At 38.4% G+C, this 27,077-nt stretch overlaps 2 protein-coding genes across 4 annotated transcripts in view; one reads left to right on the top strand and one right to left on the bottom strand.

The window, feature by feature from the left end:
- The window catches only part of MTMR2 (myotubularin related protein 2), a 23,343-nt gene extending 6,818 nt beyond the window's left edge, over window positions 1-16,525 (top strand). For both annotated transcript variants that reach the window (XM_072402790.1, XM_072402799.1), the window contains exons 4-15: window positions 905-999; window positions 1,447-1,557; window positions 1,654-1,755; window positions 3,134-3,217; window positions 3,808-3,957; window positions 5,333-5,521; window positions 5,942-6,127; window positions 7,413-7,619; window positions 8,238-8,330; window positions 9,099-9,212; window positions 9,372-9,548; window positions 11,422-16,525. In XM_072402790.1, the coding sequence (XP_072258891.1) occupies window positions 905-999; window positions 1,447-1,557; window positions 1,654-1,755; window positions 3,134-3,217; window positions 3,808-3,957; window positions 5,333-5,521; window positions 5,942-6,127; window positions 7,413-7,619; window positions 8,238-8,330; window positions 9,099-9,212; window positions 9,372-9,548; window positions 11,422-11,571 (1,658 nt within the window). In that variant the 3' untranslated portion in view covers window positions 11,572-16,525. The remainder of the gene's footprint in view (window positions 1-904; window positions 1,000-1,446; window positions 1,558-1,653; window positions 1,756-3,133; window positions 3,218-3,807; window positions 3,958-5,332; window positions 5,522-5,941; window positions 6,128-7,412; window positions 7,620-8,237; window positions 8,331-9,098; window positions 9,213-9,371; window positions 9,549-11,421) is intronic.
- Window positions 16,403-27,077, bottom strand: part of CEP57 (centrosomal protein 57) — a 19,509-nt gene continuing 8,834 nt past the window's right edge. The window contains exons 6-11 of one of the 2 annotated variants that reach the window (XM_072402820.1): window positions 26,219-26,296; window positions 25,247-25,345; window positions 24,200-24,283; window positions 23,209-23,429; window positions 22,121-22,244; window positions 16,403-20,663 (exon numbers count right to left, since the gene is read on the bottom strand). In XM_072402820.1, the coding sequence (XP_072258921.1) occupies window positions 20,451-20,663; window positions 22,121-22,244; window positions 23,209-23,429; window positions 24,200-24,283; window positions 25,247-25,345; window positions 26,219-26,296 (819 nt within the window). In that variant the 3' untranslated portion in view covers window positions 16,403-20,450. Of the gene's footprint in view, window positions 20,664-22,099; window positions 22,245-23,208; window positions 23,430-24,199; window positions 24,284-25,246; window positions 25,346-26,218; window positions 26,297-27,077 lie in introns of both variants that reach the window. The other variant, XM_072402810.1, reaches the window with a different exon arrangement.

Below are 27,077 nucleotides of genomic sequence, written 5' to 3'. Positions count from 1 at the left end.
TCCTGATTATTTTGAACAATCATATTGTGCACAATTCTGTACATGCTGTAACGATACGATTGTTACACACTACACACTAGATACAATCGTTTGAATGATGCAGGAAGTGACATGTACAGGAGAAAGTGTATCACAGAACAATCTACGATCACTGAACGACCGTACACACAATAGATAGCGAACGATCGTCGCCCAATCAGATCTGCCGGGGCGGTCTTTCGATTCCAGCGAGATTCCTCGTTCCTCGTGCACTTTTTTTGTTAGCAATTATCGAACGATCAGTTGTGGATCGTTCATTTCCAACGACAATTAATGCAAGTGTGTACGCAGCGTAACACTTTTTAAAAATAATGTAATTAAAAAAAAAAAGATGCCGTCACTTTGCTCTAAATGGGTAAAGTAGCAATGTCAAGGAAGTACATTCACCTGATCTAAACTGCAGAAATCTCCTGCACTTCCTGCAAGAGTCAAAGTAAATTATTGACTGCTTTGTCATGGCTTACTAGACAGAATATCTTTTTTATTAATAAAATAAACTTTTATAAAGTCAGATTTATGATAGCTGCCATTATCAATCTCTTGAATATTTTTGTGATCTGGCTGTATTGCCTCATTACTTTCTGACCCAGCACAATTATACTGCCAGTTAAGTCAAAATTTCTGCTGTGGATAGTTGTTTTGAGGCAACGGCTCAAAATATTTAAGCCAGGAGATTACCATAACATCCTGCAATGTAGATGAGGGTTAGTAATGTTTACTAAGGTGTTTCTCCTATGACTGGTTTCCTTTCAGCTGTGTACATTTTTTGATGGTCTGAGTTTTATGTAGTTTTAAGACATGAAATTGAGTTTATATTGAACATGATGATAGAATCACAGCGGTAATTTTGTGTTCTATTTTGCAGCTAAAGATGTTACATACATCTGTCCATTTACTGGAGCCATTCGGGGAAGTTTCACAGTTACAAACTACAGACTGTACTTTAAAAGTTTGGAGCGGGTAGGATCATATATATAATAACTTCTCTAGTTCAGCTGGTAATGTATTGACATATATGAATATTGTACATTCAGCTCATATCTCCATGACTATGTTTAGCTTATAAAGGACCATTTCACTTAAATGGAAACATGGAAAGTAAGTTCCGGGTGTGCACTACATATACAGACGTCTTATATCTTTGAGACTTCAGGATTGAGTTTTCTTCAAATTCTTCAGATTCTTCAAGTCAGATTCCATCTATTTGGACTAATTGCAAGGAAGAAGTAGCTAAACTACACTATTCTGTTGGGAGTTTGATAGAATAGTAGCATGAAGAATGCTAAAAACCTCCTCTAATTTTAAAATACTGAGAAATAGAAGTTGGTAAGATGTAGCCTTGGACATGGGTTTATAATTAATAATGGTTCTAGAACCCAACATTATCATATTATCTTGTTTTGGCAGGATCACCGGTTGATTTTGGATGCTCCTCTGGGAATCATAAGCCGGATTGAAAAAATTGGAGGAGCTGCAAGTAGAGGAGACAATTCACATGTAATAGAAATTGTGTGCAAGGTAAAACTGAATCTGATCTGGAAGATTATTTACATTGTTTTTTAATGTGTTTTAGCAAACTAACAATGGCATATTTTGTCGCCGATGCTTTTCCAGGACATGCGAAATATGAGATTTGCCTACAAGCAAGATGGACACAATCGTAAAACTGTGTTCGAGAGCCTTGTGGCATATGCCTTCCCGTTAAATCACAAACTGGTAAGATCTTTTGGGTGGATTGCAGAAGTATGTAGACATGGTGGTGCTAAGGTTGTTCAAGGTTTTGAGTTCTTAATATTACTTTTTCTTACTAAAATTAGATATTGAGAAAGAGCCAAAAACATTATATTTATTGAGATAAAAAATAATTAAATATAATTATAATTTTGTATGCATTTGGGTATGACAAACGTATGTCAACCTTTGCTATCAGTAACTGGTGTGTCTCTTGGCAGCAACAAGAACAACTAAATCTTTCCAACAACTATTTAAAGTGGAACAAAACCCTTTTTACACTCACCTGCCCCCATTTTTGCCACAGACGCCACCTTCTTCCTCTTTTTCTTCATTTTCTTCTGTTCCTTGTTTCATTCTTTGACCATCTTGATTGGCTGGGATGACATAACTCCGGGCAGACACGCAGGAGATCACTTGGGAGCTGCAGGGGAAGCCAGGATGCGCCAGGTATCCCGGCTTCCTACCCTGAGCTGTGCATGCGCAGTTCAGCTATTTTTACTGATGGAGAGTGCAATAAGGCAAGCGAGTATTTTCTATTGAAGAAGGGACATAGTACGTCCCTTTCTGTAATAAAACCCTGTTTGATAGCAGGCTTTTTATGGGGAACTTTAGTTATACTTTAACAGTCCTGCCAATAGACCTGGTAGAATTTCACAGAACAACTATAAATAGATCTAAACATTAAAAAAAAAATTAATTTATTTATAGATTTTCAATATACCTTCTGCAATAATATAAACATACCTGTTCATTATTAATTTTTAAGTACACTTACCTGCCCTGGCTCTGACACCAGTACCACCATCTTCACCCAGTCTTCCACTGAGTTTGGGTCTTCATCCAACATAATTTTCTGGAATGATTTAACTACTCCAAAATTGCACGGGAGTTTATTCATCATTGCTAGCCGGGCAATCTACCAGTTTTTATACCCATCAAGAAAACAGTACTGGGGACTTCACTTGACAAATAACAGCCTTAATGTTTCTATTTTTTCTCTTAATTTTTCCATCAAAGAAAATTTTCAACATCTTTTTCATCACAGCATTTCTTGTCTTGCCTGTTGCTTTCTCAGTTTGAGAAATATTTTGAGTAGACCCAAATCCTATGGCTGATCCAACTTTTCTCCCTTCTATCAACTAAAGAAAAATAGAAATTATCTAGTTGATCTGACTGGGGAATTTCAGTTCTGAACTTAAAATAAGCATTTTATTTATTATGTAAGCATACTTGCTGCTTGTGTAGCCCAAGAAAATCCAGATTACAAAACATCTGTAATAAAATAGCTTGCTTTGTATTTTAGTCTTTTTAAACTTGGTTGAAGAAATATTATTAGTAACACATTTTCTGCCTTTCACAGCCTTTGTTTGCCTTTGAATACAAAGAAGCTTTTGTGGAGAATGGCTGGAAGGTGTATGACCCCATTCTAGAGTACAGAAGACAGGTACGCTACATGTTTTTGGGTTAGGAGTACATAAAATTTAACCTAACCTGATATTTGCATTACCAACAATGACATCAAGGGGCTGCTGTGTACTTGGCTACTTGATATTTACCTCATCGATGGAAAGCAGCGATGTCGCAGGTCTGGGTTGACTTTTGATTTTGTAGCGGAGGGTTTGCCAGAATGTTTTTCATTGAATGTCTTCTTTTTTTCTTTGCCACACAGCATGTTGGCATACACATTAATGCAGCATATCCTATAATTTTTTCTTTTCAGTACACACAGATGCAACCCATTGGTGTGTACTAAACCGACAGAATATGAAGCAAATTGCCCAGTTCTTGTGTTGGGCAGTGCCCACAAATAACCCAATGAAACCTAATGAATGCTTTTATTGTAAATGGGCCCCAAAGTATTTACTTATAATGATGTGTCAGGGTAAAGTCGCTGTTCTTGGTGTGCCTCTTGTTTCATTTATTAGCGATCTTATACAGCTCCCTTATTTTATATCAGGGCAGGCAAAGACATATCAGTTCAAGGGTTCAATGTGGGAAATAAAGTTATATATATCGTTTTTTTCTATCTTTCAGGGGGTGCCAAATGAGAGTTGGAGAATTACAAGAATAAATGACAGGTATGACCTTTGTGACACCTACCCAGCTACCCTCGTTGTTCCAGTAACCATATCTGATGATGAAATAAGAAGGGTAGCCGCATTCAGAGCAAATGGACGTATACCAGTAAGTACAAGTGTCTTACATAGTTAAATATTTACAATAATAAAAAAAAAACTTTAAAAAATATTGTACATGTTTTTGTATATTGGTATTATGGTTTTCTTTGAGTTAAGGAGTCACCGTCTGAGCTGTACAATTTATGCTTTCTTAGGATTTGTTTACTGAATCTACCTAATGCAACTAACAGAACACTGCTTTCCTGGAAACTTCTAGAACGCAATATCTAGAACACGTGGACCAGTTTTCACTTTTGATCCAATAAAATTATTGTTTCTGTATTTGCTTCTGATCAGTCAGTTGTTAATCAACTTTTGAGCTTTATATTAGGCAAATACAACATTTGCAATTGGGAACTTCAGTTTTTATTGTTATTACCACTCCACAATCAGAACAGCAGAATATCCTAAACTTCTGCGCCATGTTTATAAGATTACAGCCAACTTAGCAATCAGAAAATTGTTCAGGAGAGCTGGACAAACATAAATTTGGCTGTGGATCTGCTTGATGTGCTTGGCCTAAGGAACAAGTTTTGTTTCTAGGTAAATAAAAACACAAAAAAAACAGACTGCACAAATGGAAACCAGGAAAGTTGACCAGAAATAATATTTATTATAGATATAGATAAATTATGAAAGCCAGTCTAAGTGAAGCTATATAGTAATTTCAGATTAAATCTAATATCTGATAGTATAACTGCTTCCTTTTGATTCAATTATTATGTGAAGTTTAATAGAGGAAAGTCCTCTGCTGGTTTCTTTATTCATATTTTTTATGTAGGTTTGTCATCTGCAACCCCAAAATAATTTAGCTTCCTTTCCATTGTAAATAAAAGATGATAACAATCCAATCCAACAAAACAAACCAATATTTCAACCCAGAAATATTTTTAAGCAGTGTGTGAAGAAATTGTAGGCAGGTGGCAGCCCCTGTATTATGACCCAACTCTTTAGTAACCACCTATAAACAGCCGAGTGGTTACTGAAATATGCAGGGTGATGCGCCCAGCTAAAATGGGCTGGGGAGATTACTGGATAATAACAATAATAAAGCCTCAGCCCCCAAAATATCTTTTGATCCTGTCAGAAATCTTGTGCCTTTGTAATGTCACCTGGAATATAATAACTGCACATTCTTGGTGGTATTAGATCTAACAGGGATCATTTGTCTACCCTAGTCAATTTGTTCTTTTTTTTATATTGAATTAGCATCTATGTTCTAGCATCTTTTCAGACAGAAAGATGTTGTTTGTCTGGTCCTGGATTAATAATTCTTTTAGATGGAAAGAATCTTCTTGACTGGATTTCGTTCTAATGTGTTGCAGCTGTATATTGAGCATTGCCTCACCCAACTTTGTGATCAAGTTTTTTTCTTTTTACAGGTCCTGTCTTGGATTCATCCGGAAAGTCAGGCTACTATCATACGATGCAGTCAGCCCACACCGGGCATCAATGGTAAAAGGTGCAAGGAAGATGAGAAATACCTTCAATCCATCATGGACGCCAATGCTCAATCCCATAAAATATTCATTTTTGATGCAAGGGCTAGTGCCAATGCTGTTGCTAATAAGGTATTGTTATTAATTTTCACACAAAGTTACAGATACATGGCTTGGCACACTTGGTTATCATAATTAAATCCCCAGAAATAAAAGCATTTCCAAATTAATACCATGACATTCACAGGTCAATTTTTGATGCAATCAACCACTTTTCAATATTAGTCAAATTTCCTCCACATCACTATGTGTGGTACAAATGGCAATTTACCCAATCTGAATATACATTAATGTCAAATGTTTATTATCAAGATAATGACTTTTCAAACCCATGTAATGTTTTTATCTTTCATCGTAACTCTACAAAATTATTTTGTATCAATCTGTAGTTTGGCTTCGCTAAGAGTTCAAAAAGATGTAAATATTGTCCTTTGTGAATTTGCTCATGTCATCTATTGTCACAGGTTAACAGTTTTCTTTTATATATAACAGGCTAAAGGAGGAGGATTTGAAAGTGAAGATGCATACCAGAACGCAGAGCTTATTTTTCTAGACATCCACAATATTCATGTAATGAGAGAATCTCTGCGAAAATTGAAGGAAATCTCGTATCCTATCATTCAGGAATCACACTGGCTGTCCAATCTGGAGTCCACACACTGGCTGGAACACATTAAGGTCAGCTCTAAAGTTTGTTAACAGGTTGAAATGTATATAAATGTATATCGCCATTTCCTTTATCTGTCAGCTTAAAGCCCAACTCAAGGTTTAACATTTTCTTTTGGAGTGGTCTCTAGTCCTGGGGTCATAGTTAGTTGGGTTAAAAAAAATAAATCCATCAAGTTTAACTACAGGGAAATAAACATATTCCAGATAAAAACCCTATAGACATAGTTGAGCTTTGTTCTCAGCATGGTTCTTCAGTGAGCTCAGGCTGTGTGAAAGCAGACTCTATGGGGCATTTGTGTTGATGTTCCTGGACTCGCAAGAAGAGGATTGGTGACCATGGTTTAAAGCGTACCTAAACTCAACATTTTCAGTTTACATAAAAGGGTTAACAACTCCTATATGTAAAGGGAAAATGTTGTTCATTTTTTTTATTTTTTTAAAAATGCAACACCCTTAAAAAAAAAAAAAAAAAGGTTGCAGCACCTCCTCTTTCCAATCAAGACTGATTGGGAGTGCAGGCACTGGGTGCTCCTTCTGTGCATGCCTGAAATCTCGGACATGCGCAGAAGGGGCATTTTTTCTGATAGGGGAAAAAGATGCCAATCTCACGCAAGCGCAGTGGGATTGTTTCTCTTGCAACTGTGCAGTACCAAGAAGATAAAAGGGAGGAATGAAGATGGCGGCGCCCGGTGCTTTCTCAGCACCGGGACGATGAAGAGGAATTCCAGGATGACATGGGACCGGATCACGGGAAGGTCCAGTACGATCGAGGGACCTGCAGGATTAAAGGTAAATGTAGATGTTTGGTTTCCAGTTTAGTTTCGCTTTAGGTGCTTTTGGACTTTTTTTTTCTTCAGTCACTCTTGTGTTGGGTGGCATGTGTCTAAAGGAATATTTAGACACATGTCAGAAATTAAAAAACATTGAAAGCCTTATGAAGAGCTGTACTGTGTATCTGATTGGTGATTTATCAAGCAGACACATCCATATTGCACAAGATGGTAACTTGATTAAATCTTATTACAGTAGAATTTGGATTTCAGGGTATTTGAATAATATGGCTTGTGTAGGTTGATTGAGAGGCCTTAGATCTCACCAATGTACTGTGTAAGCACAATTAACATTTCAAAATTTTCAAAATGACATCGCAAATCTTCATATATATATGTTTTTTTTTAAATATTTCAGGTCCACTAAGTCCTTATCATTATATTTATAGAGCAAACTGCAATGGAAAGTACATTTTGAACAGGCATTTGTAATTTATTAATTACTCCACTTTATTTCCTTGTAGTCCATCCTGTCTGGTGCCTTACGGATAGCTGACAAATTAGAATCTGGAAAGACCTCGGTGGTTGTACATTGTAGTGATGGCTGGGACCGCACTGCACAGCTCACCTCTCTTGCCATGCTCATGTTGGATGGTTACTATCGCACCATTCGTGGCTTTGAAGTGCTGGTGGAGAAGGAATGGCTCAGCTTTGGGCACAGGTTCTATCTTGTAAGTTTACATCATTGCCCCTGGTGAAACATATTTCAGTAATTACCATCTAAACACACAACAATTTATTGCTGAGTTATTTTAAAGTTCTCAAACCAGTTTGTCCAGTAAGACCGAGTAATTCTAAACAAAATGTTAGTTTAGGTAAACGTGGCAATAGCTATTTGTAAATATGTGTCATACATACATATATGAATGATTTATCATCCTCATACCTGGACGTAAAAAAAAAAAAAATTGTTATGCTAATGTTCTGTCAGTTGCCAGTTTGGGATAATGAAAGGTTAATAGGGATGTATAGTCTGTTGAAGCCCAACTCCACCTTTTTGCTAAAGTTAAATAAGAAAAATGATAAAAATTGCCATTCTTACATTCCCCTTGGGTAGACTCGTCACTCCAGATGTCAGGGCCTCTTTCAGGTTTAATGGGACCCAAGATCCTCCATTCCAATTCTTGAAAGCCCAGGACTTCAAGGATTTACACCCTGGGGGTGAGGACAACAATCACATGGATTTCAGAAATGTTCCTTCCAACATTCATTACTTTACTTACTTTTTCTGCTATTGATAATTGTGGCATTAGACTCCATTACAAATTTGGTTTTCATTCTTTCCAAAGAGAGTTGGCCATGGTGACAAGAACCATCCAGACGCTGACAGGTCCCCGGTGTTCCTGCAGTTCATTGACTGTGTTTGGCAAATGACAAAGCAGGTGAGTTGTTATACAGAAGAATAGTTCCTACCAGATTTCAAGCTCCCTTTTAGAGTTAAATCTTTGGTAACATCTGAAATGTCAGTTAATACATACATGGTTGCTTTTACAGCAGTATATGAACAGGCTGACGCAAAGAAAATCAAGGTTTACATGTATGTTAATGAATGGGGTACAAGAGGAAATGATTTGACTGTGCACTATTACACTATTACATTAAAAATTATACACCAGGATATAATTATGAAGCTGAAAACCGATGGTACACTTGCTTTCTTTTACTACATTTTGTTATGTTTATTGGCTTTAGAAACTAGGTCACACTGGCCTTAAAGAGAGATGCATCAAACGCTTCTTCTGATATGCATGTTTGTTCTAGGTCAGCAGTTGAAAATGTATTAGTGTTTAATATATGTTATATATAATATACAATATTTCTTATATAACAATCACCTAGCATTATAAGTAACCTTATAACATATCCCCGGGTATTACTTTGGGAAAAAAACTTTCAGGATGCATTATGATTTGTATCCTAGTGTATTTTACCTGCTGTAGTAGAGGGGCAAACACAACTTGAGGTATTGGGCCCTGGTCTACATAATAATAACTCTCCTATTGCAGGAAAAAAATAATTAGTTTTATTTACTCATTAAAATGCTTCTTTATTTTAAAATGTTTTCCTGTGTTTCCTGTAGATTGACGCTCTTTAGTGTATATTTTCGCCTTGTGAAGTTCCATATTCAGTAAATCTGCTTCTATCTACAGTTTCCTCATGCATTTGAATTCAATGAACATTTTCTGCTGACTATTCTGGATCACCTTTATAGCTGCTTGTTTGGAACGTTTCTGTGTGACAGTGAGCAGCAGAGAATTCAAGAAGTAAGTCTTTTCCCCTAGCTTGTCCCTCTGTATGATTTTATTGATGGTTTTTAAAAGTGTTTATTACCTTAAGTATCATGGCTAATTGTTCAGCTTTAGTTATATTGTGGATCCCAATGATATTGAACTTCACTTTCTTTCGTTTTTTCTGACTTTTAGACCCTGCTAGATGAGACGGTCTCCTTGTGGTCGTACATTAACAGCCAACTTGAAGACTTTGCCAATCCATTGTTTGTGGATTACTCTGACCATGTTTTGTACCCGGTGACCAGCACTAGACACCTGCAGCTCTGGGCAGAATATTATGTAAGGTGGAACCCAAGGACTAAGCCACATGTATGTATCATTATTTTAAAGTTATAATCACTTTTAAATCAATCTGTCAAGCTACCAACTTTGTTTCGGTTTCAAGTTCTCGAAGCAAGCATAGACCACATGTCCAGTAGTTTACTTTGATAGTAGGACTAGCATTATAGGAAACTCTAACTATGTCTGTGTACACACGTGCAATAATTATCATTGGAAAGGATGACAATCCTTTCCAACAACAAAAGACTGAACAATGCATGAACAAGCGTTGTACAGGTAGTCCCTGGGTACATATAAGACAGGGACTGTAGGTTTGTTCTTAAGTTGAATTTGTATGTTGGATCCAGGTACATTAGTTTAATAAATGCAATTAGGACATCTGTTTGTCTCAACATATTATTAGGCAGCGTGGTGTCCGTTACTATATAAAATCCCCACCATGAGTTTATCACAAACAAAGCAAAAAAAATTCTTTATGGAGCCTAGACATTCATTAACTTCTAGAGCAAGCTATGCTTTGATATGCAAAAAGAAACAACTGCAGAGTTTGTCTTGGTCATTAAAGAGTTACAAGAGGTGGTAGAAAGAGATCACCCAAAACCTCAGCTGTTATTAGCAAAAGCTTTCTTTTGCAAGTCATGCAAACCGCCCCCTCCCCCTTCAAGCCTCCGTTCTGCACATGAGCGAGCAGGGAAGCCCCGGGACTACCTGTACATGTACCATGGAGAGTGGAGGGGGGAGAACGACTGATCGGCACCCCGCTATGCTCTCTCCCCTTCACTTTCATCATGATTGTTTCGCCATGAACGACGAGTGCTGTTACACACACGTTTTCTGTCCAATATCAGCCCTGAGGCAATTATTGGACAAGAATCATCTGACATGTATACATAGCCTAAGACTAGCATTGTAAGAAACTATTTCTGGAAATAATTGGATTTGCTGATTATATATCATTGCCTTAAAATATTGTGAACAATGGTGTGTATGAAGTATTTGGACATCCGGCTTCAAAGCAATTTGCATTATTATGGAGATGACACCCTTCCCCTCCTTGCATCCATAACAGCCTCTACTTTACTGCAAAAGATTTTCAGAAGATTTTGGGGTATCTAAAATATCACTTTAAAAATCCACTTAAACATCTTCACACTAAACTCGCCAAACAATATGTGCATAGAGGGTCAGTCATAGTCATGCTGCAGCTGTTTTTTCAAAAATGTCTTTGTACGCTGTAGGAATAACACAACTTGCAGCACTGTATTGCTATTTTGTATATCCTTTTTTTTATCATTGAAAAGTGTGGGGTGACCATTTTCACCATCTCTCGTTTTTCAAACCTAAAAATTGAAGTGTAGGACATTTTGCATGATTGCAGGAGAAGAACAATGACCAGACATCATTGGTTTACAATTTGGGAAATATAATGCCTGGTGTGTTGAACTTCGAGCATTCCTTAGTTTTTTGTTCAAATCAAAAGCAGTGTTCAACCCAAAAAGTTTTTAGGCTGTGTGGTAAGAAATTGTAGGCGGGTGGTAGCCCCTGTATTGTGACCCAGCTCATCTGTAACCACCCAAAACAGCCGGATTGTTACTGAAAAGTGCCGGGTGATGCGCCCAGCTAAAAGGGTCTGAGGAGAACACTGAAGAGCATTTTGGAAAAAAAACGTTTTTTTTAATTCGTAGAACCAGAATCTACAAGGTTACTGCTGAAAACTGATAGAGTGCCTGGACCACATGCCACATTTTATGTTTTATTTTTTCCAGGCTATGACATACACTAAATTGTAATTGTGCTTTGGACTTTGTTCTTTTTGGTTTGCTGCATGCATATATAGACTGATCCATGTACTGAATTTCTTGGAAAACTTGACCACTGACCACCTTATTATTTCTTGTAGGATGCCGTTAACAGCCGCTGTAAGGATTTGCTTGCCAAGCGAGCCGAACTACAAAAGAAGTTGGAAGAGCTTCAGCAGGAGATGAGTAACCGTTCCACCTCTTCTGAGCGAGGAGGATCTGTTCAGTCTGTCACTCAGACAGTCGTTTAACCTGCCCTATTTATCTAGGACTAATAATAACCTCAAGTCTTAAGAACCTCTTTTGGTGGTCAGGCTGCACTATATTTTCTGCTGGGTCCTGCGCCCCCCCCAAAAAAAGTTCTGTATGCACTGATTAGACTAAATGGCTGAACATGTGGTGGGCTTAGTCTGCTCAGATTACCATGTGTACTGATTGAGATTTTAAAATCATCACCCTAGGATTACTCAGTGTGTTGTAATCATCAGTTGCTAACATTTGTAGAAAATCAGTTGCTGTGTTCTAAGTATGAACTGCATAAAATGAGAGGCCTGAGGCTTACCATACATGTTACAGTCCGACTGTACAAACTTCTTTAGATTTGCAAAAAGCATGCTATAGGAGGACCTGCCTTACCTGTAAATACAGTTTATATGTAATAAGGGCCCTCCAATCGTTGTCAGTACATCTAAGGAAGATTGTAAAATGTGTGGTAAGTTTTGTCCAACAGCTTCAGCAGTCTATCACTGACTGATATCCCAAGATATACTGAAATACCCAACTATTGAGTGATGAGGTGTCAGAAACTCTTTAAATATTAGTATCTATTTCTGTGTCCCTACTTGGAAAACTCATTCTCTTTAGTTGTCCCTGTAATTGTTGTCATCAGGAATGAAAGTGATGAAATAGGGGAATATCATCCAATGGGTACATTTATTGCAGGAACTGTGTATATTTTCCCATTGAGAGGAAGTGGTAAACCTCTGGTGAAACTTCCACCTACAGAAGACAATGGCAAATCAAAAATTGTAGGCCCTGTGTTTAACCCAGCAACCTACAGTTTTTTTGCTAGTGGCCTTAAATTATGAATGTCTTTTTTCACCTCTTCTGTTTTAAAAAATACTAACCAGGGATTTACTAGCAACATTTTGAAGCAGGAACATCAATCTTTGAATGTTGGCTCTCGTCCGTTTCCAGCTTTTGGTCCAGGACCAGCTGGAAAGCCATGCCTGCACAAAGTATGTCTGTATGGCCACTTCTAGTCCACAGCAGAGGTGCATTTTACTGGGGGGCATCTAAAGAATAAGGACAGGTGTCAGGGTTGGAATGTTGCCTCCCTTTAACAGAAAGTGGCTGCACAGACTTTTTGACAGGATCACTGAGTATTTTTGTTATTTAAAGTTACCCTAAGATGTTATAACTTATAAAGGATTTAAATCTGCTTTAAAATAGCCATTTTTGTATGGTAGTGAGCAGAATGATTTAGGAGGGGGAAGCTGGATGGAACATTTGCTGCAACCAGATTACATTGAGTAGACTGGAGGCCTTTGTACCCATAACTGGCTTTTGTTCTCCACCTATCCTGCTTCTAAAAATACCTTTGTAGAATGGTAATGTGACCGGTCTACCACCGCACTGACTGCATGTCAAGCTGCCTATTTTATGAAGGGCTTAATGTTAAAGGTACTGCCTGACACCTTCCATGGAGGTCACTTAAAAATATTACTGAGAGAAGCCTTAATTTTTAACACTAACTATCATAAAAGCAATATTTGTTTGGCACTGATGCTCCATACGTATTTTATGAGTTAATTTAACTTTATCTTTAATTGCTTTGACTTGAGTGTGAGATTTTGATTACTACAGGATTTAAACTACTTGAACTCGGTTTGATGTTACCAAAATATTTGCTAATTTTCTGTGTGTTTAAATGATTTTCTTTGTTCTTGTGAAGGATACAAACTTAATTGCTCACTACATCTGCGAAACTCATATCAATCATTCCTTCATTTTAAAGGATTGCTGGCAAGTTGAAATGTGCTGGTCTTTCTATATACCATGTGGTCAAAAGTATGTGGACATCTGCCCATAATGACTATATAATCCTGTTAGCTATTTGATATCAAAACCATGGGCAATGATGAAAAAAAATCCCCTCCCCCCTTCCCCTTTATGGCTGGAATGGCCTCTATTCTTGGAAGGCTTTACTTAAAATTTTGGAGTGCGTCTCTGGTAATTTGTTCCTGATCAGCCAAAACAGTAAAGTCAGGTACTGATGTCAGACGAGGAGAGCTGGCTTACAAACAGGATTACAGTCAATCCCAATGGTGTTCAGGAAGACTGAGGTCAGGGCTCTTGCAGGTCATTTGAATTCTTTCTCACCAAACTCATCAATAAACCTATGAGCCTGTGCAGGGGTACAAGCATGCTAGAAAAGAAATGAACGTACCTAAACCACTACGAGTTTGGCAGCACACATCCATCTAAAGACTATTGGTATGCTGTAGCATTAAAGGTATACCTCCATAATTTGGAGGGGTGGCCATTTACTTTTGACAAAGTGTTTATTTCATGGAGTCCAATGATGAGATGTCCCTGGGCTCCACCTAACAAATGCTAAGTGACGTTGTCTCTGTCCTCACTATAACGTACCATGAATCAGTTGGTAAATCAGGCTGCAGAAAAGCTTTATTTGTTCTTCCAAGGTGCATAAATATATAGTAAAATGATAGGTGTAATGCCAAGGATTACTACATTTTACCGGTGCCAACCAAGAACAAAAATAACAGATTTTGGTAAACAGTTTAAATTTGTGCATGCTGTGACAGCAGTGAAATGATGCGCCAGCTTTATGAAGGTTTGAACATCATTGAATGTGTCCATTTAATGAAAAGTTCACCTTGCTGAAAGAGAAATGTCTTAAAACAGGAAAAATCTTGAAAAAACAATTGCTTGAAGGTAGCAATGTTTTTTTTGGCTCTTAGCAATTTTATATTTTGTGTAAACTTTCAGCAGAGCATGCACATTACAGCCTGAGCTCCGGACATCTATAACATGCTGAGAATAGAGTTAGGACAATGCGGCTCATGTGTTCATTCTCAGGTAGCTGAAGAGGAGGTGGACAAACCTGGAAGAAGTGACCACATTGGCCCTATATTATTAAAGCTCTCCAAGACTGCAGAAGGTCTATCATGAGAGAACCTCGGTGATAAGCAAACCTGGAATGGATTTTTTAAGAATCATTTCCTATTACTTTTTACTGAGGTACTGAGCTACAGTCTCTATACTAAGGCCATTCCTCCACTCCCCTTATTCACCATTCAAACACAAATTAGGTTATCTACTATTCATATTCAATTCACATTGTATGAAAAGACCTCATTTTCACACTTGGATGAAGTCTGTAACCATCCATTGTGTGTTCCCAATTTATAGTTCAGACTTTTACATAAGTACACCTGGCCTGTTATTGTTGGGACTCATTCTTCATCATTTACCATAGAATACCATTGACCGAAGGAAGATGGCCAGGAATGAATGTATAATGAGCGTACTTTCACAGACTTACAGCTGCTTAGAAACAAAAAAGTTTTTCACCGTGCCAGTGAAAAGTGATAATTTTTCCAATAATTTGCATTAATAATAAATGTTCTTAATACGCCATTGTATGTACCATGGTATAGTGTGAGCAAATATGAATCACTATGCAGGGTGCTACCCACTATAGGTATATAATATTACTACCACTATAGGTATGTGTGTGTATGTATATATGTATATATATATATATATATATATATATATATATATTCATTCAGTAGTTAAAAGAACAACTTTGTCCTGAGCAACTAATAGGATTTTATTTACCTTTATCAGAGAAGTTAGGAGCGATATTGCTTCTTTGCGGCTGAGCAGTTCTTTCAGAATCTCTGTGCATTATAATAAGAATGAGCTTTTTTTCAGTTTTTACTGATACTTTAAACAGAACTAACCTTCGGAGCCATCTTGGCCTCTATAGATCTGCAGATGCTGCATGTGTGCTCATCACTGATTCCAGCCATGTCTTCAATATAGCAAACACTGCCCATGTTCTGGTGTAAAATGAACCCTGCAAAGAACAACATTAATATAGTTTAGGATTTTATGACAATTTTGAATAGGTCTGACCTCACCTTTCTTTTGGTTCATTCAGTGGGTTTAGTTGTGCTTTAACTACCAGGGGACATTGACAAGCTTTTCTGAACTGTAACTAAAGAATGCTGCTTTGTTTTTCTGTGCCTTATATTGCAAGAAATGTAGTTTAGGTAAAGTGAAAAGTTTTGAAGAAGTGGGGAGGTATTAGAACACCTGTCAGGTGTTTTTTTGCTGTCTGAGTCCCCCTATGGTCACCAGGATTGAAAATGAGGGGGTCAAAACAAAATGGTACATAAAAGGGAGAATCTTCCATTGCAGACACTTGTTTTGGGTACAGCTATAGAGCAGCAATAACCTTTCCCTGCACTATAAGAAAGAAAAAAAAAATACAAAAACTTGAGGATATGCTTTTTAAAGTTCTATTGAACCCAAAGAATTTATTAGTCATTTGGCTAGGATGCAGATAGAGCAATGGATCTGAATAGTGCATTGTTCATGGGAGGAAAGGGGGTGAGATTGTCTGCAAGCTGTCCAACTCTCCAGAGCTGCATTTTACAAGCTTTTTAACATAGAGGAACCATTGAAATAACTTTCAGGTGTTCAGGGAACCCTGGCTATAATTTTTATATCCACAGCTGACAAGACATTTAGTATGGTAGAATGCCTCTTACATTGGTCGGAATATCACTCTTACAGATATACAAAAAGATCATTGGTATCACTTAAATTGATCTGAAAGGCACAAAGTGCTCAAGGAAGACCCAGCAACCTCTGGAGGAAGGAACCATGGTTGAGAATCACTGCTCCAATAAGCGATATTCGGCTTACTGGCCTGGCTGCATGATAACAGTAACTTGTGAAAGTTGAGTGGAGCTTTAAGGCAAGTGTTCTGTATTTATAAAAGCACTAAGATGAATGTTTATGAAATAACACTGTACAAACTAGTGATTACACAAGCTGAAATACTTTATTACTGTTATATTAATGTAAACATGAGAATAAATTATTAATGTACTGGAAATGGTAATTTCTAAGATGGAAAGAGAACCAGAATAAAAATCTTTAACTGATTATTTGTAAATGTGATTTTTTTTCTGTCTATCCACATATATTGCATCTGTACTAAACGACCATCATTGATCTTAGCAGTTCAATAGCAGGCTGGCTGAAGTTTGTCCAACTGTACTTGTTCAGTGGACAGAAAGTGAAAGAGGAGTGACTGCCCAAATGAACAACTGAGCCCCTTATTGTTTATATGTCCCCTTACAAATTCTTCCCCTCCACATCATTCTGCTGCCTGCTAATGAACATCCTAAAACTATTACACAGCATTTAAATAGCGCCAACAGTGCTGTACAAAGTCCATTTTCATGTCACTAGCTGTCCCTCACAGGGGCTCACAATCTAATATTGTCTCTACCACAGTCATATGTCTTTAAGACAGTCTAAGTCAATTTTGGGGAAACTGCGTGTTTTTGAAGTGTGGGAGGAAACCCATTCAAACTCCATGCAGATAGTGTCCTGGCTGAGATAGGAACCCGGGACCTAGCACTGCAAAGGCCAGAGTACTAACCTCTGTTCCTCTGCTTATGGGGAACCCTCTTGAGAGAGCACCACATTGTGGTACCAGGTCCACAGGAATGAGTTAGACCAGCACATTGAGCTGCATTTGACCTGCTTTTCTTGCTGTTTAAACACACCTTCTGAAATGTCCCATACAGTCATGTTCAAAATAGTAACAATGTGTTTAATAAAAATGAATAAAATCATTATAATGGCTTTTATTTCCATTCATGCAAATGCATTGGGAACACTGCATGACAGACAGATACAGACAGTGACACAGGAGAAGGAGAGGAGGCCCTTAACCTTCACAGGCTACCTGTATATATTTTTAATGAATGGTTCCTCTAAAATAACAGAGAAAAAAAGTCAATTTATTACAAGAATATAAAGAGGGTAAGAATGGCAGTTTAATGTCTATAAAATATAAGTTCCCAAAAAAAATAGCTTTTATATCTTAAAGCCAACCAACGTACATACCAGAAGATTCTACATAAATAATTAGCAATATATTAACAATATCTGTTAAACAGTGCCAAAATATATCTCATATACACAAAAAGTTTTATTTAATATTGATAGAGCAATAAGCTGCAAGAACCCATAGCAACCAATAATGGAAATATTACATAAAATATATTTAACCCTGCCATACTACTGTATGAATTGATACATTTTATTCCTAAAATAACAAATAGCTGCCCTTCTCAGCATACATAACATGATTCCTTTCATAGCACTGGAAGGTGTATAAATATGTAAACCTTAACACAGGAAAGTGCAGCAATATCACAAAATAAGGCAAAAACATTGGACTTACGTCCGGATATGTTTACTTTGATATGTCAGAATTACATTCCTTGGGTCACCCATCTAATGACGCCCAATCACTGCCCAGTTCATTTTTACATCAGGGTGAATGTCAGTTTCAGCAGAACTTTAAATATGCTTAAACATCCACAAATCTGGGAACCAATTAGAGGTTTAGCAACAAGACTGTAATGCTCAAATCTTACTGGATAGAAAAATAACTGGCAAAAATGAATATTTTTATCATTAAAGTGGCAACCATTGCTCAGCTGCAGATGCACAGCTCAGTGAGTGATCAGGCAGGTAATTATGTATTATAACAGAAAGGACATCACCTGTCCCTTTCTTCAATAAAGATCACAATTGTTTTAATTTTGTGAACTTGAGCCAAAATACCTGTGTACAGAACTGCTGCTGTGATAATGTTTTCTAGTTGTATTTGAGCCTATGGATGTGTTGAATGTGTTTTCCACCAATGCCTTGTATGTTCTGTAGTGAAGTAAAGGTAGTCCCTGGGTTACATACGAGATAGGGACTGTAGGTTTGTTCTTAAGTTGAATTTGTATGTAAGTCAGAACAGGTACATTATTTTAATAAATGCAATTAGGACAGATGTTTGTCTCAACATATTATTAGGCAGTGTGGTGTCAGTTACTATATAAAATCCTCACTGTGAGTTAATCACAAACAAAGCGGGAAAAAAAAACTTTATGGTGCCTGGATATTCATTAACTTCTGGAGCAAGCTGTACTTTGATGTGCAAAAACAACTGCAGAGCCTGACTTGGTCATTAAAGAGCTGCAGAGCAGCAAAAGACTTCTGCAGGTCATGCAAACCACCCCCCTCCCTCCATCAAGCCTCTGTCCTGCACACAAGAAGTGAAGCCCCATTTGTAGGAGTCGTCTGTATGTCAGATGTCCTTAACTCAGGGACTACCTGTACAAGCCCACCAGAAGAACTATAGTGCACCATAGGAGACAAGATATTCTACACACCTGGCAATGGGGAAAACTTGCTCTGACCAGGATAGAGAAGCAGCAGCAGTTCAACGAACAAGTCTCCAGCATGACAAATATGTTGCTTTCTATATAAGCACTGCTTTTATCAGTTTTGATCCCGAAGTGAATGGGACCCCTTCAGGGTTCACACAGTGAATGATGCTCAGGTGCCTGAATTAGTGGCAAAGGTTTCATTTGTTTTATAACTATAGGTGAACCTGGCAATTGGAGTTATAAAACCTGCAATGAAGGGAAGAACACTGCCTGTAAAAATCCCAAGTTCCAATGGTCAATATTTTTGTGCTAGATTAAAAAGGCTGAACATGAAAAAAACTGCTTGGTAGGTTTATGAGGCCTGGCTGCACCTTAGCGACACAACATCAGTGATCTCCCCAGCCCATTTTTAGCTGGGTGCACCATCCGGAACTTTTCAGTAACCAGCCGGCTGTTTTAGGGTGGGTACTGATGAGTTGGGTCACAATACAGGGACTGCCACCCACCTACAATTTCATCCCACCCAGCTTAAAAAAATTTCTGGGTTCACCCTCACACCTCCAAGCACAAAGTTGGTAATTGAGTTTCAGTCTATAGACAAAAGGAGGCACAAGTTAAACAGAGGAAATAGGTATTGCTGTAGAAATTCACACCTTACACTGATTAAAGGTGGAAAGTCCCCAAGAATCCGGAGATTTGCCGGATTTGAGATTAGGAGAAAAATTGTTTCCAAGGTTTGGATATATTGGGAAGACCCAGAACTGTAAAACAACACTCAGCCAATTGAACGGTAAAGCAGACCTAGGCTCAACAGACAAACTTTTACCCCTTGAGTGTAGCTGGTATGGTGAATACTGACCCCGTTTATTCAATTCTTCCCTGTATTCCTCACGACATGGCTAGGTCACAACACGACATGGCTAGGTCCCCTGCTTAGGGTGAATGAAGACATTGGTCTCATTCATTCCTAACGATAATCCGTACGTATGGGTGCCCTGAGCCCCAAAATACAAATTATCCAACCCTGTTAAAATACAAAAATTGAAAAGTGATGCAATGGCATGCGGGAGGTACCATAAGAATAAGTGTCCAATATGCTCACCAACAAATTAGGAAGTGTCAGGTAGATTTCAATTTTATATTCTTTTACAAAACTCCTGTGCCTAAAGTTCATAGGGTCACAAGTGTTAAAACTGCCACACACTTCTTTTCCTTAGGGCCCCATGGCCACTCTGTGGGTTGGGGACATGCTGACACCAAGTGCACTTCATGTTATTATTACATATAGATGTACAGGATAATAATGTATATATGTGGATTAGGTCAGCACGTACATTGTCCCCCCCCCAATTTCTGAGCTGTAAAAGTGATAATCATCAGCAACCAGGCACCGATCTATAGGCAGTTTCAGTCTACATACCATCCCATTGATAGGCAGATATAGTACGCACAAGAGATTCTGTTTATGGAAACAAATATATTAATAGAGATCTGTGCTTAGACTGGCCAGTCACTTGGTGGACAGCACCATCACACTCCTCACTACATATGAAATAAAGGCAGCCATGTGTGGTATGGGGAACACATGTTCTGGAAGGTCCCTGAGATGTCACAAGTTGGTAGTGAGTCTGTTAGCTCCATTGCAGGTCATCCCTTTGTAGGGAGCTCTGTATAGTCTGCATTTCTCGTAGTAACTGGAGATTCTTCTTGCTTTTCTCTCCTGGGCTGTCTTTGCCCTGACGGATCTTTGCTGATGGTCGATCCCTCCTGTGTTCCCGTGAGGACTTTGAGTCCTGAGGTGATGGCTCTGTTTTGGGTCTTGATTCCCTCAGTAGTTTTGCAAGCTGTGGAATAAAAAAAGTTGTATAATTAAACTACATTTTCATCTATACGTTTTATACCAAGATGGCAGCTGATTAAAGATACCATGAACCAATTCCACACTGCATCCTCCAAATGGGTGGAATGCATTGAATGTAGAGCATTGCAATATGACTGCCGTGGCATAATTTGTATATGTAGGATTTTCTCATGCAGGGAAAACCAACCAGTTGGTTTAAATTTCTCTCCGCATCAGCAGCATTTGTTCACCCAGTTCTTCTGTGTATGAAGGAGAATGTTGCTTGTGTTTGGTAAATGGCCGGCTAGGTACTGTCACACTGGCTATGGGAAGAGAGTTATTATAGAACCCTCATGTTGCATGGAGGTTGCTGTTGTTGAACTCTCCTTTAGAGAATACTGGTTATCTAGCTGCCATGCTGAAAATTCAGCTTCATTGCCCTACGAGAACTATAAAAACTGATTTACAGCATGCAGAATCTAGCCTGTGGCTTGAAATACAACTCTGGGATTACCCCCAAATCAAACCATATGTGGCCTTTAGTGGCATTATTTTATGCTTTTTTATTTTTTTCAGCCAGTCATGCAATAATCTTCTTTTCTGGGTTGGGTGGTCCTTATTGATGCAGCACTAATGTGGGATATGTTTATTTCCCTAGTGGTTTAACGTGATGGACTTACATCCTAATAAACAGACTTATATAGCTGTCAGACTATTTATTAGTATGCTATAAATGAATAGCCCTATGGTTATTATTTCTACCAATTACTTTTTTTTTGTAAGAAATAAAAGCACAATTGCAGCATGCCCCCGTCTCTGGGATACAATAAATGTATGGCTCCTGTCTACCATGAACATTGAGGATGTTTCACATCTTTGGAGAGTGCAGAAAGTATACAGTTTTGTGGGCAGCTGTCAATCCAACATGGTGGGTCACATGAAGAATTAACTCTAAAAAGAGAATCAGAAGATTATCACATTCAAGCCGGCCTAGAGAAAAGGGGAAATCAACCCAACATGGTCATAAGAAACTAAATAGAGGAAGGCATCAATTCCTGCCATAACACTCCTCTCCTGTACTTAAATTGCTTACTTTTCTTTGAATGGACCAAGTCAGATGGAGCCACCTCCATTTTTAAGTGAAGGACATCCGGTAACGCCTAGTCCTTTCCTTGTCTCTGGCTTAGCCTTTTCACTCATTGGATTTTAGTTCTTTTAATCATGGAGGCTCAGCATATCTTATGTTACCTAGGGAAGTTTGCATGCAAATTCAGCTACTACCCACTCCTACAAACTGACATTCATCTATGATATTTGCTCCCAGGAGCCACTGCTTACATTAGGGCTCCTGGTTGGCAGAGTTCAGTTATATTTTAATATTTTTGAAATCCATTCTGTGTGTGATAAGTTATAACCATACATACTACGCACGTGACCCACCCTTGTTTGGTGTTTGCGTACTTTGGTTATCTGGTCAGCTTTTGCTTCCATTCTCCTCACTAGAGTTGCCAACTCAAACTGAAGATCTGTTTTCAGGCGGTCGGAATATGCTTTATGAATCTCCTTCAGCAGCTCCTGGTGATCACTAAAGAAGAAAAATAAACAAAGAAATTTAAAAAATGCCATTGGTCCTACAGGCCTGGGTCTTATCTGACAACAATTCCTATTGAAAATAAACAGCAACAAATCAATGACAACTGTGTGCTTTTTTTCTTTTTATAAAATTGCTCCTTTTTACATAAAAAGCACACCTACACTTTAAATATAGATATAAACCTTTATTGGAATAATCATGTATCCATTTAGATTAACCAAAGTGAATTATATATCATTTTTTTGTAGAATATATCCCAAAAGACTGACTTTATTCTTGAAGAAGCAACTGTCCATTATAGAGCAAGTAAACTTCAACTCCGAAAAACAGGCAGATCTTTACTGCAAGAAGGGACAGGTGATGTCTCTTCTGCAATAAAACATACATACCTGCTTATTGCCGTCTAAGAAATACTTATGCAGCTCGGAGCAGGATGCTGGGATACCCGGTACAGCTGACTGAATGCACTCAGGATAACTGAAAACATTCAATTGACTGGACTTCAAGGGATATCAAACATGCAAAACAAATTTTTATTCAAATGCCACTGTACATACATGGTACTAGCGAGAGAAGCACAGACCAAGTCTCACAAAATTCATCACTAATCACAGTCACTACCCCCTGATCTCAGTCATTACCCCCCTGATGCATTTCTCCCAGGGAGTATTTGCGTGCCCTGCAACTTGGCACCTGCTTCTGCCTTAATAACACATACCTAGGCTATTGATAATGTCACAAGGATGACTGTCTAACAATACACTGCCAGCAACACAGACATGCAAGACAGACTTGCTAGCAAGGAAGCAATTCCATGGAAATTGGAGTGAGGCCAGCGATCCAGTGTCAAAATCTTCCATGTGACATTGCCCTTAATAATTTAAATTGTCAGCATGGTTTCAATAGTTAATCTGAAGTGTCTAAATATATCAAATTAATGTCAACTTTTACTCACAAGCTCATCTGGCCAAATTCATCCTCCAGAGTGTGTAGAAGTTCAGAAAGGTCCTGATAGGCTTTGGAACTTGGATCGTTCTTCCACTTCACTCCATACTGCTTCTGGTCTATAGGCTGATCACTGACTACACGATCATTACACAGGACCTTATTGTGCTGTTTCATGAGATGTAGAACATGCTGCACATTGGCCCCCACCGAATGGCTTGGAGCTGTGGACTGAAAGACACAAATACATAATAATAAAAGTAAAATATCAGGTTTTTAGTTAGGTCTGCACTGAGAAGGCAGTCCTTCACTCTCTGTTGGTGTGACTAAGAGGGAATATTAAAGCTAAGATGCCAATTTTTCCCCCGCAGAACACAAACAACAGTGCATATCGTATGTGCTTTTTATGACCAGTGGTTTGTGGACAACTGATCATCACCCCCTACATAACCTTGTTTAATATCTAAATCCAAATTCGGCATTAACCTGGAGATTGCTGTACTGATCTTGGATGCAAGGATGTGGCTTGCAATCGGTGTTCCGATGCATCCTATGGGTGTGGAATACAATTAAGATCAAGGCTATGGACAGGCTGCTCAAGTTTTTCCACATTACACCATGTTCTTTTGGAGCTGGCTTTGTACACAAGGACCAAGGTATTCTTACCACAGGACTGCAAAAAATATTCCACTTGCTCCTACCTTCTGCTCATTTAAAAGAGCACTCAAAACCCATCTTTTCAAACATGCCTACCTATCTTTTTCTGTCTCCTAAACCCTCACTACTTCCCACCGTTTCATATCCCCCTTCCTATTGTGTGATACTTCCCCCACCTTCTAGATTGTAAGCTCTTCTGGGCAGGGTCCTCTCCTCCTCTTGTGTCATTGTCTGTCTGTTATATGCAACCCCTATTTATTATACAGTGCTGTATATTATGTTGGCGCTATATAAATCCTGTACAATATATATTAATATTAATAATAATAATAATAATTGCTTACCTTGCCTGCCACAAATGGAACATCTCCCAGATTTAGCCTGTAGTGAGGTTGTAAATGTCCGCTATGGCTTACTGAGCTGGATTTCTACAATAAAAGAGAAAATGATAACATTTAATATTGGCGAGAACAGATCTCCCAAAGAATATTGCATTCTGCCTGATTGTGTCAACTTTAATATTGGCCCGCTACACTGTTGTATGCTGAAACCTCATAAGTGGCCCTGTACATTTTCAATTGTACCCAAGAGAACAGTAGTGTAACAGATCACCAGTAAAACAGTGGTTAAGAATTCTCTGTCCTTTCAGCACCTTGCGCCGTCATCCGCTCTGGTCAGCTGTTTGCACAGGTGAATCTGAGGGAACCCAACCGAAAATCACCTGCAGCCAGGAGACTATCACCCCTTGAGGGGCGGTCTGGTGAAAACTGGAAGACTCCTTAGAGTCTACACTTCAGTTGACCCTGCCATCAGCACAGAGGATTCAAAATCCAGTAAATCCCTGACAAGTAGGCACTGTGAAGCACCAGACCACAATACAATATTATGCTGGACGCAGCTACCTGGCGTGCATATAAGATCACTCTGAAGTTGGGGGATCCATGGAGTTGTAAAAAAATACATCTTACATCCCAATACATGCCTTTTTTTTGTTTACTTTTATTGTTTTCTAATGAAAAACCTGCTCTTATTACATGTGTACACCCCCACCTAATGTTCAAATTTGTGCATGAAAAGTTAAAAATTGTAATAAAATCACTTATGCCTTCTTCAGCTCTCACACCTTTAAAAAAAAACCTTTTGGATCAAAGCAATTCATTCAATTCTGCTATTGACCTGTTTACCAACATTACTGCCATTGCTTAAAATACAGATAAAGTTTTTTTTTCAGGACAAGTAAGGCTTTTCATTTGGAAACATTAGAAAACATAATATATTTTCTAAGTAATACATAGACAAAAAAATAATATAAACCAAAAAGCTAGTGCTTTACGAACTTGCCAGAAAATTATCTTGAAAATACTTTTACAGTGTGCATCTATATATATTACCTTCTCAGTATAGGATGTAGGCTTTGTGCTCCTTGCATCTTTTGCGAGTGACGTTAAAGATTTGAAAAGAATGCGGTTGGTTTCTAGGCCTGATTGCAGCTGAAATATACAAACACAATTTATTTAGCGAGTCAGTGCACAAAGAATGAGGATCTGAAGACTGCAATAGCCTACAGCAACTATCAGTTACATCAGCTGGATTTAAAGTGTACTTGTAATGTAAAAGTGGAACTTAACCCACCATACTAACCTGTCCCTGTTTTGTTGCAGGACACCCCCTTCTCTGTCTTCCTAGGTACAATCTTTGGCCATATTGATTGGTCATGCCTGGATGATGTACCACTTGTGCGGGAATTAATTTAGTCCCAGCAAGCATAGTGGAAGCTGGGTTTCCCAGGAATCCTGGCAACCAACGCTAAGTTGTGCATGCAGCAGTTCCCCGGAGCATTCAAGGAGGTAAGAGTGCTTGCTGCATTACTTGTCTCTTTCTGCAATAATGCCCTGCCTGATCCAAAACTTTGGTTTCACTTAAACTGTAAAAGTCCTGACTAATAGTAGAACCACAAGACGCCTTTTACTGCCTTTTCTGTGCCCCATTTTGATTTTGTATCACACCCTTTACTTAGGTTGTCTGTCATTCCGACGACCGCCCAGGCAGATTCATGGACGACGAACAAGGAACGATCATAATGAAAGTGAAAGGGAGAGAGCGCAGCAGGGTGTCACTTCGTCATTCTCTCTCTTCCCCTCTCTATAGAGCAGAACTGTGATGTATGTACAGTGCTCATTCATGCATTGTGCAGTGGTTGGAAAGGATTGTGAAAGATCCTTTCCAATGACAATTATTGCACGTGTGCACGCACCCTTAGTTAATCCCTCGTTAAGATAGTTTAAGTAGAGATTTGGTAGGGCTACTGCAAATTACTGGTCTTTGCATGAATCTAATGTCAAGACACACTTTGCTGAACATACCTGAGTTGCTTTCTCCTCAATCTGTTTCCGCTGGTATTCCTCTTCTCTTAGCTTCTGTTCAATATCCCGAATTTTATTCTGGGAATAAATAAATTATCCAGTGTCAATAAAATATCAGGACATTACTTCCAAAATGGCCCAATGCCATGGAAGCAGAAACGTATTATCATTGTTCAAATTATGTTACCGCCTCTAATGAATAAGAAATCTAGTTAAGCGAGTGATAATTGCAGTTGAGTGAGCACAGCTAACCTGAAGTGCCTTCCACGGGCCATGGCATTAGTCATACAACATCTGCAAATGATAATTGTCAGCATCCCCTGACAGGAAGCATGTAAGTGTAGCTCATGTAGGATAAATAGTAGAGCACTTTTAAACCCTAGTGTAGGTTGGCTTTGAACATGAAAAACATCAAAACATGATGGGATGGAACATTTTCTCCTTTGCAGTGTTCTGCAGTGTACCCATCAGTCTATTCATCTATTTTAACAACCTAATTTTACTTACAAGGGGTCTTGTTTAACATGTATATGCAAATGCATGCAACCAAAAACTGTTTTTACCCAGAGTAGGTAAAATGTTTTTTTTGGCCAGCTTGTGTGCCAGGAACTCTCTTGCCATTTTGTATTTTGCCCTGCTCATTTGCACTTTTCTCTAGTCTCATATCTAGGGCATGTACTGGAGTGCTCAGTCCTAAATCTAGGGCATGTAAGGGAGTGCTCAGTCCCATTTGTAGGAAATGTACAGGAGGGCTCAATCCCATATGAAGGGCATGTACAGCAGTGCTCAGTTCTAAATCTTGGGCATGTAAGGGAGTTCTCAGTCCCATATGTAGGGCATGTAAGGGAGTGCTCAGTCC

Source organism: Pyxicephalus adspersus, chromosome 1, assembly GCF_032062135.1.
Source record: "Pyxicephalus adspersus chromosome 1, UCB_Pads_2.0, whole genome shotgun sequence".
Lineage (NCBI taxonomy): Eukaryota > Metazoa > Chordata > Amphibia > Anura > Pyxicephalidae > Pyxicephalus > Pyxicephalus adspersus.
This window is presented reverse-complemented; position numbering and strand designations above follow the sequence as displayed.